At 36.0% G+C, this 19,508-nt stretch overlaps 1 protein-coding gene across 1 annotated transcript in view; it reads left to right on the top strand.

Moving 5' to 3' along the window:
• The window catches only part of LOC110452950 (sodium-coupled monocarboxylate transporter 1-like), a 29,502-nt gene that overhangs the window by 5,880 nt on the left and 4,114 nt on the right, over positions 1–19,508 (top strand). The window contains exons 2-13 of the mRNA XM_021501710.1: positions 7,749–7,843; positions 8,730–8,882; positions 11,276–11,344; positions 12,209–12,260; positions 12,630–12,697; positions 14,208–14,288; positions 15,111–15,184; positions 15,698–15,838; positions 16,571–16,706; positions 17,337–17,422; positions 18,829–18,941; positions 19,192–19,262. Of these exons, the coding sequence (XP_021357385.1) occupies positions 7,749–7,843; positions 8,730–8,882; positions 11,276–11,344; positions 12,209–12,260; positions 12,630–12,697; positions 14,208–14,288; positions 15,111–15,184; positions 15,698–15,838; positions 16,571–16,706; positions 17,337–17,422; positions 18,829–18,941; positions 19,192–19,262 (1,139 nt within the window). The remainder of the gene's footprint in view (positions 1–7,748; positions 7,844–8,729; positions 8,883–11,275; positions 11,345–12,208; positions 12,261–12,629; positions 12,698–14,207; positions 14,289–15,110; positions 15,185–15,697; positions 15,839–16,570; positions 16,707–17,336; positions 17,423–18,828; positions 18,942–19,191; positions 19,263–19,508) is intronic.

The following is a 19,508-nucleotide window of genomic DNA, read 5'->3' as shown; positions in this document are numbered from 1 at the left end:
TACAGGTACACACTTGTAATAGTCTACAGGTACACACTTGCTATGTTACCTTACCACTGAAACTCTTTGTTTTTTTAATGCCAATCAATTTCAACTTCGTTTAGGTCTTGTTGTTCCCCAAAGTCTGTTTTCCTTTTGTTGAAACTCAAACGTAAACTGTATTTGAACTTATTTAAAACGATTATATAAAGATAAAAGGGACTTTATTTCAGTTAAAAAGTTTAGGAAGATATTTTGAGTGTAACCACAGTTTGGTTTGGTTTAACTTTGTTTAACTTCCTATTAACAGTTAAGGTCATTCAAGGACGTGCCTCCATGTGTTTTAGTGTATGCGTGCGCGAGTTGCGTGTATGTATGCTGGAGACAGAGTGTGCTCCTAGCGCGGACCTGATGCCTACTAAGCTAACGATACTTAGTTGTCTGCTACAGGTTTAGTCGATGATGTGTATACATTTCAGGCTTTCCAGATTATTAGCTTTAAAATTTTGAGAAGAGTCAGTTACATGATTGTAAATTTTTTCAACAAATAACACGCGAAGTTTTCGTCAGTTACTAAACCCGTTGGAGTTGATGACAGATTTGATGACTTGATGACGGAGTTGATGACAGGTGAATTTGTTGAATGTATTAATAAACGCTGTAGGATTCTTGTCTAGATAACGAATCCTGTAAGATCAATCAAGCATTGGATGAACCAGATTAACTATTTATAGTTTCTAACACGTGGTTAACTAATTAAAAAATAATATAAAATGCCCGTCTTTATTCCATTTTGCTTTATAAACAAAGATGTTCCACACACATTGTACGTTATCATACAAACCTTCAAAGGCGCTATTTTACTGCAAAGATCGGTAACATGCGCTACAGTGTAATACAATTTGATGTTTTTATTATCTTATCAAAGTTTGTGTTGCAAGGACTATGCCTAAAATATTTCAGGCCTTCCACTTTTTGCATGTGTGTGAAACTAAACCACTCGAAGTATCAAGCTAATTTTCTTATATAAATTAACGGAAGCAAATGACTTTTAAAGAAAATCTGAGATTGCTTTTTATTTAACTGCGATAGACTTGTCTACTACCCATATACTTCGGATATATATGCTTGTCATACATACGTGAAGTAAACATGGCTGTTCTGTTCACTGTAGAGAACCACGCTGTTTTGCGCTTATGAACGCACATTAACGTGTGTATGATGTCCTCGCGACTTCAAGGATCATAAACATCAACTCCATACGTGAAATGAATTCACTCAAGCTTCAACCGGATGCACGTTGCAGCTCACGTTGTCAGACTAGATCGTAGGGACGGCTATTAATAGATAGCATCTTTAAAATTTTAATATTTTAACAGTAAGTATGGAGGATAGCTCAACCGGTAGACTACCAAACAACGCATACTGTGACGAATTTGAATTTTAAGGAAACACTAATTTTAAGCGAATTTTATCGATATGATCGATTGATTGATTGATTGAAATTAATATTTATTTATTTACTTTTATCATTTCAACATCCGAGTCTAAACTCAGTCGCCCGATCCTCGATCGATAGGTATCCTCAATCACCTTGGAAACAGGGTGCAGCTCCAACGAGTATGGTAATTAATCACTCCTTTCACTTAACAATTCTTAGAAATTCGATTAAAATATCCGTTTGTTTTTAGGCAAAGCAGAAAAAATACAATTAACAAGTAGCTGATTCATGGTCAGCCATTAATAAGGCATGCATATTCCTTAGAAATGGGATATATTTGATATGAAATCCTACGGATTCTGTTATGAGATCCTATAGCTCCAGTATATATCCTTAGCGTGCCAATTTCGTCAAAAACACATTTGACGTTGAGTTCCAGATAAGATATATATATATAACAAGTTGATTCTAAATCTAGGCCAGAATTACATTCAGATAATGCAACGTGTTGATATACAATTGTTCATTTGATTCAATACGTGACATACTGCAATGCGTAGATAATCTTCAAACTATTATTATCCCCCCCCCCTCCCTCACACCCCGACCCAAAGTTCATAATAGATCCGCTATTTTGTACAACAGGAGCTATCAACATCCGTAGAGGTGCCATAAAATATGCCCTTGTATGGGCAGTAGCAGGTCTAAACTTATAGACATTTCTTAGCACCAAATATTCCTCATCACACTTTTCTTTCCTTCCTCTCTCTCTCCCTTATGCATGCACCAGTCCGCACTTTATCATTTCTATCTCGGTCACCACAAAATACCGTTTAACATGCACAGACGCGCACGCTGCACATACTACTCGAAAGAGGGTGTTGCAGAATAGATAGATAGATAGATAGATAGATAAACTACCCTATATAATTATTTTTGGGTGTTCTGTTCTATATAATTGTTGCGGGAGTTCTGTTCGAACATCCAATGGAAATTCCTTAAAGTTCTTGACAATCAAAGACTAGATAAAGGACTGTTATTTCAACCTTTGTTTGGACTATTTTCCCCTTTTGAAACTTTTTCATGTTTAGTCTTGTATTTGAGCGACGTAGCGAACGCGACAACCCTCTAAAAATCAAATTTCTAGAGAACTAAAAAAAATCCACATTCGATGTGAATTATCATTTGTCACACATGGTAATTTCGGTTTTAAACACGTCTATTTTCTATTAATAGATTAATTTGAGTTTGTTGTATCTTGCTAATTTGCAAACATCTGGGTTCAGGTGTATAGGCCTATATGTCTCTTTGAATGCAGTGTTTCTATATAATAGTATAGTTTAAGGTTGATTTAATGTGAATACTGATACGGATAGTTTGTAAATATGATATCAAAAATCTTAATATACAAATTATTAAATTGACAAGGCATGCATGGTCTGTGTCGTTCTTTATCCAAAACCGCATTGTTTGCAAAAAAAGTATAGTCTATTTCAGAAAGGTATTCATCTCTTTCCATTCATGCAGGTATAATGGTTGTACAACTCGGGCAGAAAGAAAGAAGTCTACATATGTTAATAGCCTGCTAGGTTTGGTACTAACAAAAAACAACAATTTATTGGCTATTCCATATATCATATTGCCTAATTAGCTCAAGACTGGTAATTATATATATTTAGTCAAAGGTGTGGAGTTAAACTGGTATGCAGTGGCATTTCGTCTATAGTGCTACGTTATTCTGAATTAGTGAGCAGACTTTAAAATATTTATGCATTATATTGTCGCTGTAACTGGAATAATTAGCGAGATAAAGTACATGTTTAGTAAAGTTTCCGTGGGTCATGGAACGAGGTCTTCAATTATATTTACAAATTTAAAGAGGAGTCTCGTACGATTATTTGGCGACAAGAAAGTAGTCTTATGGCAAGCAATGTGAAAGCTTTTGTAGTGCAAATTGGGCATGCTCCTGAATTTGATCAGAGTCGGAGCCGAGCTAGGTGGAAGGAGTGGAGGGGTAAGGGGTGTTGTGGTTGGGGGTGTTGTGGTTAGGGAGGGGGTTTGACCGATGACGTCAGAGGAATTATTTTAGATACTCACAACATTCCTTTTCCCCGGGAAGCTGACGTCATTCCTAGGTTACATCTACAGCATACTTCGTCCCGTAGGATTCCATTAGTTGGTTTGAGGTGTACCGACATGGTTTGTTATAATGACGGGTATAACTACAAATGTCTCCTTTGGAGGATGTCAATTAGCAGTGGGGCAGGTACGTTATGTTACTGTATATTAGGATATGGAATACTTAAAGGGGGGCGTCGACCATGTAGGGGTATTGTTCTCGTCTTTTAAAAGTAACAAAACAAATCACTAGCAAATCGTCATATGTGGCATAGTTTGTATACGTGGTCTAAGGCCATCAGACTTCATCCTGGAATAACAAAGACGGATTTCGTATTGCATGGTGATTTCATGTCTTTAGAAGGTATTACAAATGGAAGCTATGAAGAAATATAAAACAGAAAAGTATTCAAAAATACAAATTAATCACCCATTACCCGTTACATCTTCTAAATCCTAGGTTTCCGCTTTCGATATAAATATACTTTCGGTGTAGATTCTTGGATTTGAAAGATGAATCAGTTTTTATTTACAAAATCAAAACTCAGAGTTGAAAAGAAAACAGATAACCAAACCAAAACAAAACGAAAGCCAATGTATGAATAAATAAATTACATCAATTTTACAGAAAAAGAACAGTGTTTCCAGCACAAATGTGGTACCCGTTTCGTCATAAAATCCAGAAGATAAATGACATATTTGAGGTCACCATAAGTAGGTCACGGTGATAACTGTTAACGTTCTATCAAAGTAAATTGAAGCACCTCTGGTACAAAACCTTGACTTCCTCACTCTGGAGTAGGTTATTAACAGTAAACTCTAAAAACAGGCTTATTCAATTGTAACTGCTGATGACCGCTTAAAGTATCCTTGAAATTCCAGGGGGTATGCTCACGTGCGTGGCATGCTCGCCTACCGTAACCTCCGGAATTTCGAAGTTGTGGTTACGATGATTCAATTAGAATCGCCATCACGCTTGTCATCGAGTTTGAGTAGTGAGGTGGACGATACAATCGGGAACCGTCGGCATTGTTACTAGGAAGGTAGAAGTGAAGCTGACCACGGAATTAGATTCTAATCTCCGCTATATAGGTCCGTGAGCTGACTAAGAAGAGGTATACGCACTGTCAAGCTCTGTATGAGCACGGAATTAGAATAGATGTTATCTAAGTCTGTGGTATGAGATACAATTAGTTATGATTTTTATGTCGTACTCCAGGTCAAATCACCACCGATATATCTAAATGTGAAATAAAAGTAACGAACACGCATCATATCTCTTTAATATCCTTTGTATAATTTGGCTTCATGAGAATTAAACAAGAAGATATCGAGTCTGTCTTCATATACGTACGTCGGTCAGTAGTTCAACAATTCAATATGAGTTATCTCCCTTACGTCGTACTGCTTGCATATATATATCAGGCACTTCACATTGTTCCAGTCAAAATTATTGTCCAAGTTCGATAGGCCTATCACACCCGACGTAACACAGAGTGACAATTAAAACTTTTATTTACTTAACAACAATCATGACTGAAGGAGTTTAATAAACATATTCATTACATTTTCACCTGTGAAATATAAGTAAGTATCCATTTAATAAAAAAAAAAGTGTATAATTTGATTTTGGCTATTCCCCAATGCCACACTTTAACGGACAACACAAAAAATGATGACTTCGTAAACTGCAATGCTTTGCGTGGTATGTGTAATTCTAATTTCTGATTGGTTGAAGTTGCAATTGCTTACCAATGAGTAATTGTCTTATTTTTATAATAAGGAGTTGTCTGTCATTTTAGATAAAATAATAAGAGATAACCATACTTATTTAAGGGGTTTAACGCACCGTATATATATACAGAACTGTATACACTTTACATAAATCCGCAATCCACTACCAATACCGCTATAGTCTACAGATACCACTACCGATAACACTAGATACCTCCACCACTATCGCTAACAGTACAGTCACCTTTACCACAAAAACTAACAGTACAGATATCTTTACCACTACCGCTAACAGTACAGATACCTTTACCACTACCACTAAAAGTACATATACCTCTACCACTACCGCTTACAGTACATATACATTTACCACTACCACTAACAGTACAGATACCTTTACCACTACCGCTTACAGTACAGACACCTTTACCACTACCACTAACAGCACAGATACCTTTACCACTACCGCTAACAGTACAGATACCTTTACCACTACCACTAACAGTACATATACCTCTACCACTACCACTAACAGTACATATACCTTTACCACTACCGCTTACAGTACAGACACCTTTACCACTACCACTAACAGTACAGATACCTTTACCACTACCGCTAACAGTACAGATACCTTTACCACTACCACTAACAGTACATATACCTCTACCACTACCACTAACAGTACATATACCTTTACCACTACCGCTTACAGTACAGATACCTTTACCACTACCACTAACAGTACAGATACCTCTACCACTACCACTAACAGTACAGACACATTTACCACTACCACCAAGAGTACAGATACCTTTACCACTAACTTTAACACCCAGATACCTCTACCACTACCGCTAACAGTTCAGATACTTCTACCATTAATGCTAACAGTACATATACCTCTACCACTACCACTAATATTATATACCTTTACTAATACCACTAACAGTACAGATACCTTCACCACTACCGCTAACAGTACAAATACCTCTACCACTACCGCTTAGAGAACATATACCTCTACCACTACCGCTAACAGTACATATACCTCTACCACTACCACTTACAGTACAAATTCCTTTACCACTACCGCTAAAAGTACAGATACCTCTACCACTTACAGTACATATACCTCTACCACTACCGTTAACAATACAAACAAATTTACCACTACCGCTTACAGTACAGATACACTTACCACTACCACTAACAGTACAGATACCTTTACCATAACCGCTAACAATTCAGATATCTCTACCATTACCGCTAACAGTACATATACCTCTAGCACTACAACTAAAACTACAGATACCACTGCCACTACCGTTAAAAGTACACGCACCGTTACCACTACCGGTAACAAGTACAGATACCTTTACCACTACCGCTAACAGTACATAAACCTCTACCACTACCGCTAACAGTACAGATACATCTACCACTACCGCTAACAGTTCAGATACTTCTACCATTAATGCTAACAGTACATATACCTCTACTACTACCACTAACAGTACAGATACCTCTACCACTTACAGTACAGATACCTTTACCACTACCACTAAAAGTACATATACCTCTACCACTACCGCTTACAGTACATATACCTTTACCACTACCACTAACAGTACAGATACCTTTACCACTAAAACTAACAGTACAGATACCTTTACCCCTACCACTAACAGTACAGACACCTTTCCCACTATCGCTAACCGTACAGATCCCTTTACCACTACCACTAACATTACAGATACCTTTCCCACTACCGCTTACAGTACAGACACCTTTACCACTACAACCAACAGTACAGACACCTTTACCACTACAACCAACAGTACAGACACCTTTACCCCTACCACTAACAGTACAGATACCTTTACCACTACCACTAACAGTACAGATACCTTTCCCACTATCGCTAACAGTACAGATACCTTTACCACTACCACTAACAGTACAGACACCTTTACCACTACCACTAACAGTACAGACACCTTTACCACTACCGCTTACAGTACAGATACCTTTACCACTACAACTAACAGTACAGATACTTTACCACTACCACTAACAGTACAGATACCTGTACCACTACCACTAACAGTAAGATACCTCTACCACGTCTCTTTACACTAAAAATATTTACCACTGCTAGATACCCCCACCACAGCCGCTAACACGATCGTCCCGTGCGCCCGCGTTCATCCCCATGCGTCCGCGTTCGTCCCGTGCATCTGACGGAGCCTATTTTACATAAGAGATAGCATTATTGCTAGGTGAAGATAGCATTATTGATGACGTCAAGATAACATTATTACTGACGTCAAAGTTGCAGCTATGTAAAAAATTTAAGATGAAAATGAAAGCGACACGCTTATATTTTACAGCTTTCGTGTTTTTGTTTGTTTTGCTTTATAATCGGCCCGACTTGACTGATCAGAGATTTTTCAACAATTTTCTACATCAACAGTCATATCCATGTTTCCGGAACCTGTCCTATTACTGAAATCATCCCCTTGTGCCTGGATGTTAAGTGGATGTGAAGTCATCGTTAAGGTATTAAAGGTACGTTTAATGATATAATAAAACACCGAACTTACCAGCCTACTATTTGATCAATCCTTTAGCACAGCCCATTGACAATGGTTTCAGAAAAAAAAAACCACATTAATACATACATGTCTTTATTTAAAAGAGGAATACGAAATGAATATATTTCAGGTTTTTTTTCTTTTTCTCTTTTTCTTTTCTTATTCTTTTGGTTGCATTATTTTTCATCAGAAGTGAAGAAGTCATAAAAAACGAAAGATTTTTTTTCTAACAGTCCATATAAACGCAATTTAGTGAAGTAAAAAGATTTAAATGAAGTGTAACAATTACATTAACTTTTCAGGGTTTCGTAAATTCTTCGTATACCGATTTGTCCGGTTTTAAGTACCTTTGTCAAAACCCTGTGCTACAGGTAAACGTATGGTCAACCATTAGGGTATATAATACGACCACACTTCGCATACCGTGTACTTATATAAACTGACCAACACTACATAGACTGGTTCATACATGTGATTCCGACATCACAGATGGATATACTGGGAAAGTGAACGTGGATATTCAGATATATCTAATTGTGTTTAAAGTTTAAACGCAAACGATCGAGCTTATATTTTTGTTCTGTGACGATTTTTCGTGACTAGACACCACACTTTTGTTTTCATGTTTTCACTAACAATTCGTTGAGTGTCATCGATTTCACTGCATTAAAAACATTAAGATGGCTGTCACCTTTGGAGTTTGGGATTGGGTAGTTTTTGCCGCCATGCTTATCATTTCGGTAGCTATCGGGGCTTATCATGCCATTGCAGGAGGAAAGAAAACTACAGGAGAACTGTTAATGGGCAGTCGAAACATTGGCTTCGTACCCATAGCAATTTCGATTATTGTTTCTTTCCAGTCCGCCATCTTGATTTTAGGAGTTCCGGCGGAGATGTATACTCAGGGAACCATGTACTACATCTACACGGTCGGTTACGTCGGCGGTGGATTGCTGACGTCATTCATTTTTGTACCATTGTTTTACCCGCTAAACCTTACAAGCATTTACGAGGTAAGAGATTCATAATATTTTGGTATACTTATTCGATTAAGTCTTGCACATATCGTGAGTTACCTATTTTCCAATGAAAACAATCACATTGCACAACTTCAGACGACGTCAGATTAATTCGTCATATTCAACTATCTGGTGTAATTATCATGCAAGACACAGAAATAGTTTGTTATTGACGATCTTATTTTCTTCCTTGAAAAACTATGAAAGGATTGGAGGTTAAAGTAAATCTTATTTATCAATTAAGCCTCAGATTAAATTAATCCTCAGATTGTTCAATAGTATTGAACAGCCAATTCGTATGCTTGATGCGTTGCAAGAAATGGAAAAAAACCCTTGTTCGTGCCATTTTGAGGAATTTGAAAAGAAATTAAGTCGTACAAACGAGATTGAATGACGTACGAACGGGGGCAAAATCGTTTAGAACATTTTTTAGAACATTTTTCAAATATTGTAAAAAGGCACAAAGAAGTCAGCTTTTGTAGTAAATCATAATATCATACACATCAATAATGTATAAAAGTATGAGAAATACATGTAGCGAAAGCTCATCTTAAAATTTCTGAAACTATTCAATGATTAAATATATTTTGAGTGAATGCACATTTTATCTATCCTATAGTTGATTTCCTTATTGAAATAGCGAAGTAGTATGTAAAACCACGGGACAAGCATCTTTAACAAAGCTGCGAGGATAAGTCGAATGGTACATTGATGGTCACGTATTTTCGCCGAGACTTTTGTCCACATCGGGTCATGTGACATTATGGATAAAAAGTACCGATGTCATTTACTTGGACCTAAGATGTTAGATATGGGTATGTCGTGGTCATTAAACGTGGATCCCAAACTGGGTAAACCCCTTAGGCTGTGTTCACTGATTCGTCGGGTATAATTGTGTACACACACTCGATTTTATCTGTTAAAGTTCGTTTGTTGATGCTTTTACTCGACCCCACGGACACAATGGTCAAGTGAGATCTGCTGACCGCTGTCAACAATTTACACTTGTTTCCATGGTAATTCAATATCCTCAATACGTGCATTCAAACACACATGTCAGGGTGTCATCACGTACAAAATCGTTTCCTATTTGTTCTTAAACATTTTATTACATCATTTGTAGTACCTAGAAAATACAGGATGGCGAAAATGTGTTGACAGATGATTTTAAACCTTTCTCTGTTTTTTCCTCAACATAATTTCTCCCTTCCCAGAGTCGTTTTGGTTAACACTTAACACCCCACCCCCTTATTTCCTAATCCATCGGCTTTATCACCTCTCCAGGTAGCCTCTTTTGGCTCGAGGAGAATATACAATAGGCTCAAGGAAACCAGTGCGAGGTCTCTAAACTGTTCTAAATTTCCCTTTTTCGGCATTGACCTCATTTGGTCGCTAACCACATCACCATTTTCCCGTGTAACGACCCTCAATGACCTGGTATTGTGTGACTTTACTTACAGTTTATATAAACAAGCAAGTTTCGCTAGGTTCACCATTACTACGCTCCCTTATATCTATTGGGGTTCTTGACCCTTCTGCTCCTAGACCTCTGTTCCTGATCTCTAGCGGTTTGTGACCCTGCATTCCCTGGTCCCTCTGCCCTACCATCTCGGGATCCTGGCTTCCTTAATCCACCACGCGATACAAAAAAAAAAAAAAAACGAAAACGAAAATACCCCGAGATCTAGTCAGATCGCACACGCTGATCTCCGGGAAAAAACATTCGGAATGAGGAAAACATCGGAATGAGGAAAACATCGGAATAGTAACTATCGTTCAATGTAATTTATGCTTTGTCAATAAAAAAAACCTTTCCATTAGTGTTTGATATCCTCTCTCTTGATATTATCATGGCTGCTTGTGTTCTAAGCATTTTAAAGATGATATGAAACTTGTCTGTAATGGAGTTAAAGCGATATTGCAGCAATCATGCAAAAAAATAAAGTGTATTTCAAGTGGGTATTATTCTTTTTTAAGAACAACTCGTTCGTAGACGACATTCTTCTGTAGTTATACGTGTACGGATAGATAACAAAAGAATAAATCTTCTGATACGTACATCTGACATTACGTAAGGTAACAAAGTATTTATAGCTTATTGCTTAATGTCAGATCTAGTCGATATAACCGTAATACAACTGATGATCTGACGGATTTTCATTTTCCTTATTAATTGGTGATTTGCGATATAGACTCGGGGATTATTAGTTTAAGAAACAGCAGACCGATATTCTCTTTGTAAACACCTCAACAAAACGTGAAATGGATTTATCTCGGGGGAAACAAAGAAATGATATTTCCCACCATTAGGAAAAATGCATGTATAATTTATAAATATATATATGATCCCTGTTTTCTAAATGCGTTATTGTGCTTTTGCTTCGCAGTATCTGGAGCTGAGATACAAATCCAGGTCTGTGAAACTTGTCGGGAGTACTATAAGTATAATTGCAACTGTAAGTATATATATATGTAATTATAGCGAAATAAAAAACCAAAATAATAAATAAAGTACATTAAATGGTGTTCCCATTGAAAACTATAAATATGTTCACGAGTAAGGCAGAAGGCCACTATATTATGTATGTTATATGAAATGCCCGTCATTGCTATAATAATGCTATATAAACGGCGGTAGTCCACAGGAACGCAATACAAGTCTACATTGAACTAAACATTCCTTAAAACTTTAGTTAAGGTAATGTTTTCTCTCCAACAAATAAACCCATATAACAAAATATATGCCATGCTACTAGCAAAGTTGACATTCCTTTAAGCTTTTCTGAAACCCGATTGTGCAATAATGATTGTAATAGATCACTCAAACTCATTTCCCTTATCTTAATTGTATCTTGGTAATTAGGTTAACAGTTGACGAAATTAATCATTTTAGCCTAAGCATATATCATGATATCCCGTTTTTGTTGTGAACACCCAGTATCAGATAATGCACTATTCACACCAGCCGTGACGTCGGGTCTGGTTTATTTGCATACGGCCAATTCCCTAATCAGCAGTTTTACCATTAGCATCCAAACCGAAACAGACAATTTTGCACCAAACGATCTGTTTTTCCTCTTTCTCGAGAACAAGATAGTTCAGCGCAACCCTTTGAGCATATTGAGTAACGTTTGAGAAAGGTTGACTTTTGTGAGATATTTTCACGACAGAGTTCGTTCTAGAACCACCTATTACAATGTTTACACTTCAGAAATATACATTTTGGAATCCCAACGTCAATAGAAATTATCACCGTTTTCAAAAGTAAGTCACCGAACTTATAATACATAAATATTTTAATGAAGTAATATATTTTTTAGTTGATGTTTACCGGTTTCGCCTCGTATGCCCCAGCTACTGCTTTAGAACAAGGTAAGGCGACACTTGTCTACCATGCAATGAACTGTTGGTAAATGCTTAATATTCCAATTCGAAACAATTCTTACATAAACGCGATGAATGCAATAGTTTCTCATTGTACATAAAACTGACGAAACTCTTCGCGTTCCAGAGAGTCTCGCTAAATGCTAAAATCAAAACCTCTGGACAACTTCCATTAATCATATACGAAATCGAAACGATTTCGGCTAATATATAATCTGATTAAAATCATCTCAGTTGATGTGCAAAGTTAACGGAGCCAGGTAACAGATGATTTTAATCAGATTGTGCTAATATGATAAGTGTGATTTAATGATTGTTAAAATACCTACAATGAAATATCCTTTCGGTCTTGTTCAGTGAGCGGTTTTCCGGAGTGGGGATCTTTTATCATGATTGGCGTCGTCTGTACTTGTTATACTTTACTGGTAAGTCAACATAAACAATAAATCTTCTTCACATTGACGCTTATCATGGACGTCATAACTTGTCGGCACATGTGAAGATTATTATATGAATGTCCATATTCTATCCTATGATATAATGATAATGTCGAGATGATTACACATTTCGAACAAACGACTGGAAATATCATGCTGATGAATGCCTAGCCCGAGTTTCCTCTGGTCCCAACAGCAGACTTAAACATTTTGACAGATAGATGTCTGGTGTGTGGCCAGAGCGCACTATCATATGAAAACGTGGAATTCGCCAACACCGTTTTGGTATCGGAGAGTTTTAAGTTACTGAAAACAAAAGTCTTCTATGACACAACACATAACTTACGTATAAATATATATAGATAAATGAAATAGTTATTGATCCAAAACCGCCCTTATTATCAACGATAGATTCTTGTTGTCAGCACTTCAAAACTCTCCGATACCAAACGGTGTCGGATAATTCCACGTTTTCATATAGTAGTGCGCTCTGGCCCCGCACCAGACATCTATCTATCTATCTATCAAAATGTCCAAGTCTGGTGTCGGGACCAAAGGAAACGCGGGCTAATGAATGGTACGGGACAAGTTTGCTATTCTGGAACACTATACTTCGTGGTTGTTCATAAAATCTTCTTTTTGTTTTGTTATCTCCTCTGTTATCACTTTGGACATTTCGTGCTATTTTTGAGTTCCTATATTGATACTATATTGATACTTTATTGATACTATATTGATACTTTATTGATTCTATATTGATACTAACTATATTGATACTATATTGACACTTTATTGATACTAACTGTATTGATACTAACTATATTGATACTTGATTGATACTATATTGACACTTTATTGATACTAACTATATTGATACTAACTATATTGATACTATATTAATACTACATGACTACATGTATATTGATAGTTAATTGATGGTTAATACTTTCTACTGTGCTTTAGAGGAGTTGTTCAAAAATTGTCATTTCTAGAGACATAGATCCGAAAAACAACATGAATAAGCATATAATCTACACTATAATTATACATCGTTCGGGTTGTTTTTCTTTCTTTTTTTTTCTATTGAAGGAAATATCATACTTATCATGTAGTAAATGCATATCTGTATGAACTAATGAATATTTTTCAATTTTGTCATGAATTTTCATGATATACTTTTATTTGTTTACGTTGAGGTTTTGTCTTCATGTTTTCTTGTGCGGGACAAAGTAACAAGTATTGCAAAGATCAAGTGTTCTTTTAAAGTTTATATTTTTGTATTTTGACTATTCAAACGAAATTTTCGTACTGGAAAAACTGCTTCAAATAAATGTTTTATAGTGTATTAATATGTTTGCGTGTGTGTGTTTTTCGTTTTGCTTATATCAGAATACAAAATTAACGAAAAGTTCTACTGCAAAAAAATAAATAAAAAAAATCTGAATGTATTTGGTACTTGGAGACAATTTGATGATGATGACATTATTTGTGTTTGAAGGGAGGACTTAAAGCAGTGGTGTGGGTCGATACATTCCAGGCGATTATCATGATTGCTGGTCTTTTCGCTATCATGATCAAGGTATGAAACGTATTCTTTTTACAAATATGAATAAAAAAATCCCCTATGAAAAGACTACTGTACCAGAAAATTTTACACACTGTCACTAATCAACTTTGCTAATTAGAGTTAAAGATATTCAACATTTGCTTGTTAAACAACAGGCCACGATACTAATCCTGTTTGTTACATTGCGTGTGACATTAACAAAAACATTTACAAAATATTAAGCTTCAAGGATAAAAATAGGTAATAGTGATCATAATTTAAAAAAAAGAATATGCATATTTCTAATTGATCATATATCGCAAGTATACGTTTTTATCGGAATACAATAGTAAATTAGTTTAGCCATTTAGCGGGTCAATATTTCTAATTCTGAGAACGAATACAGTGAACGAGTCACAAAGTAAGTAATGATTGTGTTATACAATTTTTCGTGAATACTGTATATCTGTTTTAAGCGAGTATTTAATGGCTATAATAGTGACAGGAATATATTGTGAAATATAAACATCGCTATAAATGTTACTGTCTGTGATGGGTGTTACCTCCCTTGTATTGTTACCCGAGAACTCACGTTCAATTCATTGAGTGACGAGGGAATCGTGAATTGATTGTCTGGTCACAATTTCACACGTTTAAATTTGGCGGTACCTTCTCCATTGTCTGGTCATATTCTCCTTGTACTGTTTCAATGGTCTCCATGTTAAACTTTCTTTATTTTGCCGTAATTTTTTCGATCACGATTTAAACGTATAGATTTGTTAACACGTCAGTATTCTTTTTTTAACGTTTGAACACCACCAGGTCAGTTGACAGTTTTTTTTATGTTTAAATAAGGCGATCATGGAGGTTGGCGATTTTGACGAAGTCTGGCGAATCAACGATCAGTGGGGAAGAATACAGTTCTGGGAGTAAGATATTTTAATATAATTTAAATAACAATCTATCTGCAGATAAAAAATCTTGCGAATATCTTGAAAATACCTATTTTTCATTCGATTTACATCCGATTTTGAAAACAAATCAACCAAACAGTCTGCTTGCGTCCATTTAATAAACTTTTGTCGACTGTTCGAAAGAATTACACATCATCTTTGAAGGAATAGTTCTCTCGAAAATTAAACTTTCTATGAATACTTTTCAACATCGGGTGATTAATAATTATCAATGTGTATTTGTTTTCAACTTGATGATGATTATATTTTGAAAATACATTATCAAATTTAAATACAAACCCTTTGTCTTGTGTTATTGACGAAAGTTTTTTCTTTTTTTCCAAACAATAAATAAATAAAAATAAAGAAATAAGGAATTATAAATTATGTGATCAGGCTAGATAAATTTCTTATTCACGTTTGTATTTTTTCAATATTATTTTTCATACATTTGTATGTATACATGTATATTAATTCGATCTTGTTCAGTTTTAATCCAGACCCAACTGTCCGCCATACATTTTGGACCCTAACGATTGCCTCGTTCGTAAGCTCGGCTGGGTCCATTGGGTGCAGCCAGGCCAGCGTACAACGGTTCTGTGCCACAAAGTCCCTGCAAGAAGCTAGAAAGTATTCTCCTTAATACTTATATTTTGAACTTAAAATTCTCTGTCGTGATTTCTCTGGGTTTGTTTCGATTGTAATCATGTAATCCCTGTTTGAATTAAATGATGACAACTTAAATATATCAGTCCTGACAATAAAAATATTTTATAGAAAATTGATATTAAGGGAAATTTTAATAATACTGATTGATAAATTGATTAAAAAGGGTTCAGCGTTTCCTTGTCACACTCAAGTAGAATTAGAGGGCGGTATGAGTAAACTTGGATTGGAATTCTGTGATATGAATTATTTTCCGTCAAGGCGATGTGGGTGAAATTGAATGGAAATTATGTGGTACTATTTAAATTGTTTGGGAAGTTTGTTATACTATTTGATTTTTCCCATCAGGGCAGTGTGGGTGAACTTGGTTTAGAATTTTGTGATACTATATGTTTTCCCCATCATGGCGGTGTGGGTGAACTTAGTTGAGAATTCTGTGATACTATATGTTTTTGCCCATCACGGCGTTGTGGGTGAACTTAGTTGAGAATTCTGTGATACTATATGTTTTTCCCCCATCAGTGCAGTGTGGGTGAACTTAGTTGAGAATTCTGTGATACTATATGTTTTCCCCATCACGGCGTTGTGGGTGAACTTAGTTGAGAATTCTGTGATACTACATGTTTTTGCCCATCACGGCGTTGTGGGTGAACTTAGTTGAGAATTCTGTGATACTATATGTTTTTTCCCTGTCAGGGCGGTGTGGGTGAACTTGGGCGGTAATGTTATCATGTATACCGTCGCCTGTATCACCGGGATCTCTTTATTTGCGTACTACGTCAAACAAGGATGCGACCCAATATCTAACGGAGACGTGTCAAATATTAACCAGGTACTGTTGATTCCTTCCTATTCGTAAACACTTTATTTGCCTAAAGCAGAATAACCGAGGATTTGAGTTATGAAAAAGCACATTAACAATTATATATATGTTTTCATAAGTTCAAAAAATGTCACAATCTACACTTACCGAGGTCAGCTAAGTGTAATGTGACGTCATTACATCTGTCTATGACGTCTTAACGATAACATTCGAGAAAGCTGACCGGTAATTGATTTTGGCTGTTCAATTAATTAAAAATCTACTTCTGTTTTGCAGAATAAATTCGAAATTGAATATCGATTTATTCCAACAATCAGTTAAAATATAAGTATGGAATTTCATTTGTTAATATATATAGTCGTATAATAATTCTAAAATGTATTGTTTGAATGAATTTTCAATTTTCACTGTCAGAGAAAAACATGATAAAGAAACTACGGTTGAGTCTCGTTAATATAACCACATTTGTTACAGGTTTGTGAATTTGCTATACATTTTTTGACAAAGCTCTACTAGAGAAAAAGAAATCTATCCACGCAACGCCGAATTGATTGCTGGATTGACGAGCTTTAACTTAAACTGCTGACATTTGAAGGGAACAAGATTTTGCTTTTAGCCTCATGCAACTTTTTGTTTCAGTTGGTGCCACACTTTGTACAGGAACTGCTCGGCTACCCTGGTATCCAAGGACTATTTATAGCGTGTCTTTTCAGTGGAGCGCTTAGGTAATATATATTATCTTTGTTGATAAGAAAGCAATATTTCTGTTTTTGTCTTTCCTAAAAAATATAATGCATGATAGAAGAACCAAACGATCAATACCCTTTAAACAAGAATATCCGCCACATATCGAGTGATCGTGATATGTAAGGGTTATATCACCACACTGTGGTTTGGTTTGGTTTAATTTTGTTTCACGTCCTATTAACAGCTAAAGTCATTTAAAGACGTGCCTCCATGTGTGTAGTGTATGCGTGCTTGCTTGTGTATATGCAAGAGACAGTGTATGTTGGTGTGCTGGCCCAAGCACAGCATTCCACCCGGTCACATTATACTGACAACGGATGAACCAGTTGTTGCCATCACCCTAAATGCCGAACGTTAAGCAGGAAATAACAAATACCATTTTAAAGAACTTTGGTATGTCCCGGCCTGGGGACAAAATCCATTACCTTCCTGGGCGAACGCTCAACATTAAGGCCAAAAATGAGGTGTTGCCAAGCAAGGCGCTAGGAAGTAAAATGAAAGATAAAGATCCCAAATATCGTAATGGGTGCAGCAGACTTTTCACCACATGCGAGGAAACTATGATTGCAGAGAGAGAGGACAATGTGATAGTGTCAGGGACATATGCTCTGTTTTAACGTATCGGGATTTATCCATTCCGATGAAAGGTTATATAAAGTTTATTTCTCGAATCTCACAGGTATTCAATATGAATCAGCATAAATAGAGAAGATAAAACAACGACAAAGCAAAATTAGATAGTTGTTATCGAATCCAGATCAACATTAAAGTCAATTGGTGACACTAAGGGGTAGATTACCCGTCCCTCTGGCTGCCTGCATTATTAGAGTGTGATTTGGCGAAATGTATTTATAATTTTTGACAGCTGACTTTACTGAGTCGGTACAGAGTGGAGACAGTGGTCATTTGCACTCTTTGCTTGACAAAGGAAACAGACGTTTTCGAAAGCTCGCAAAATAATTTTCCAATTCCTGTTTGTGTTAAAAAAAACCTTAGCCTTTGATATTCATATCTAACCGATGTGTCTTATTTCGAAAGTTGTAAATGTTGTTGTTTACCAACCTAAAGCCTATGTTGGATGAAGTGCATTTACTTGTCTTGAGTACTGCAAAGTCAGCGTTACATGGACACACGTTAGTAGACATTTACCTACTACATGTACATTTTTTCTCCGATAGGACAATTTTCGACATTCAAGAAAAAGAAAATAAAGATTTGGGAGGAATTAAACAGCTGATAAAATAATTTTTTTTGAATAATTATAAACCTTATGGTCAAAAGATTTTTATATGACATAACACACCAAGTATTTCAGCAGCATTGTACATTCCTTGGTTTCTTTGAGCTTCATTGGTATACTTACATATGCATTCACCTTTTCCAGTTCAGTTTCATCAAACTTAAGTTCTCTGTGCGCTCAAACATGGGAGGACATGCTGAAACCCGTACTAAAAATGAAAACAGAAGAACAAAAAACGAAAATCGTCCGTCTTCTTGGTTAGTATTCTTAACTTCTTTACCCACCTACCATGTAAGGTCAGTTTACAGGTCTTCAGGTTGCACATCTTGTCAATATTTGCAAACTTATCTGTAAGAAAATATTTCTGTAATGAAAAATGTTTGATTTCGCACCAGCAATCTGTAAGCAATCAGGCATTTGTTTCGACATTGACAATTGATTAAAACCCATTTTCTCATTACACATGATGTAACTATGTAAGAGTGTTTTCCCTTTATCTGTCACCAGTGGTGATATACGGAGTGGTGGGAATAGGGATGACCTTTCTGACAAGTAATCTGACCGGAACGATATTACAGGTAAGCGGGCCTATCAGTTTGGTAGATAACTCCACTTATATATTCCATTCTTAGTTGGGCGTGCATAAGATGTCACGTGACACCACTTTTGACCAGTTGTAACGATATGTTTGTACACAAATATCTGGTAAGAATGCTGGTATAAAGAAAATTATTCTGGATTTTTTGATTAGGTTCCATTTCATGTAGAAAAAAATTATAGTTAAAGAAAGTTTCCGTATTAAACTGTGGATTAGGCATAGAATA

Source organism: Mizuhopecten yessoensis, unplaced genomic scaffold (assembly GCF_002113885.1).
Source record: "Mizuhopecten yessoensis strain PY_sf001 unplaced genomic scaffold, ASM211388v2 scaffold7007, whole genome shotgun sequence".
In the NCBI taxonomy this organism is placed as follows: Eukaryota; Metazoa; Mollusca; class Bivalvia; order Pectinida; family Pectinidae; genus Mizuhopecten; species Mizuhopecten yessoensis.
This window is presented reverse-complemented; position numbering and strand designations above follow the sequence as displayed.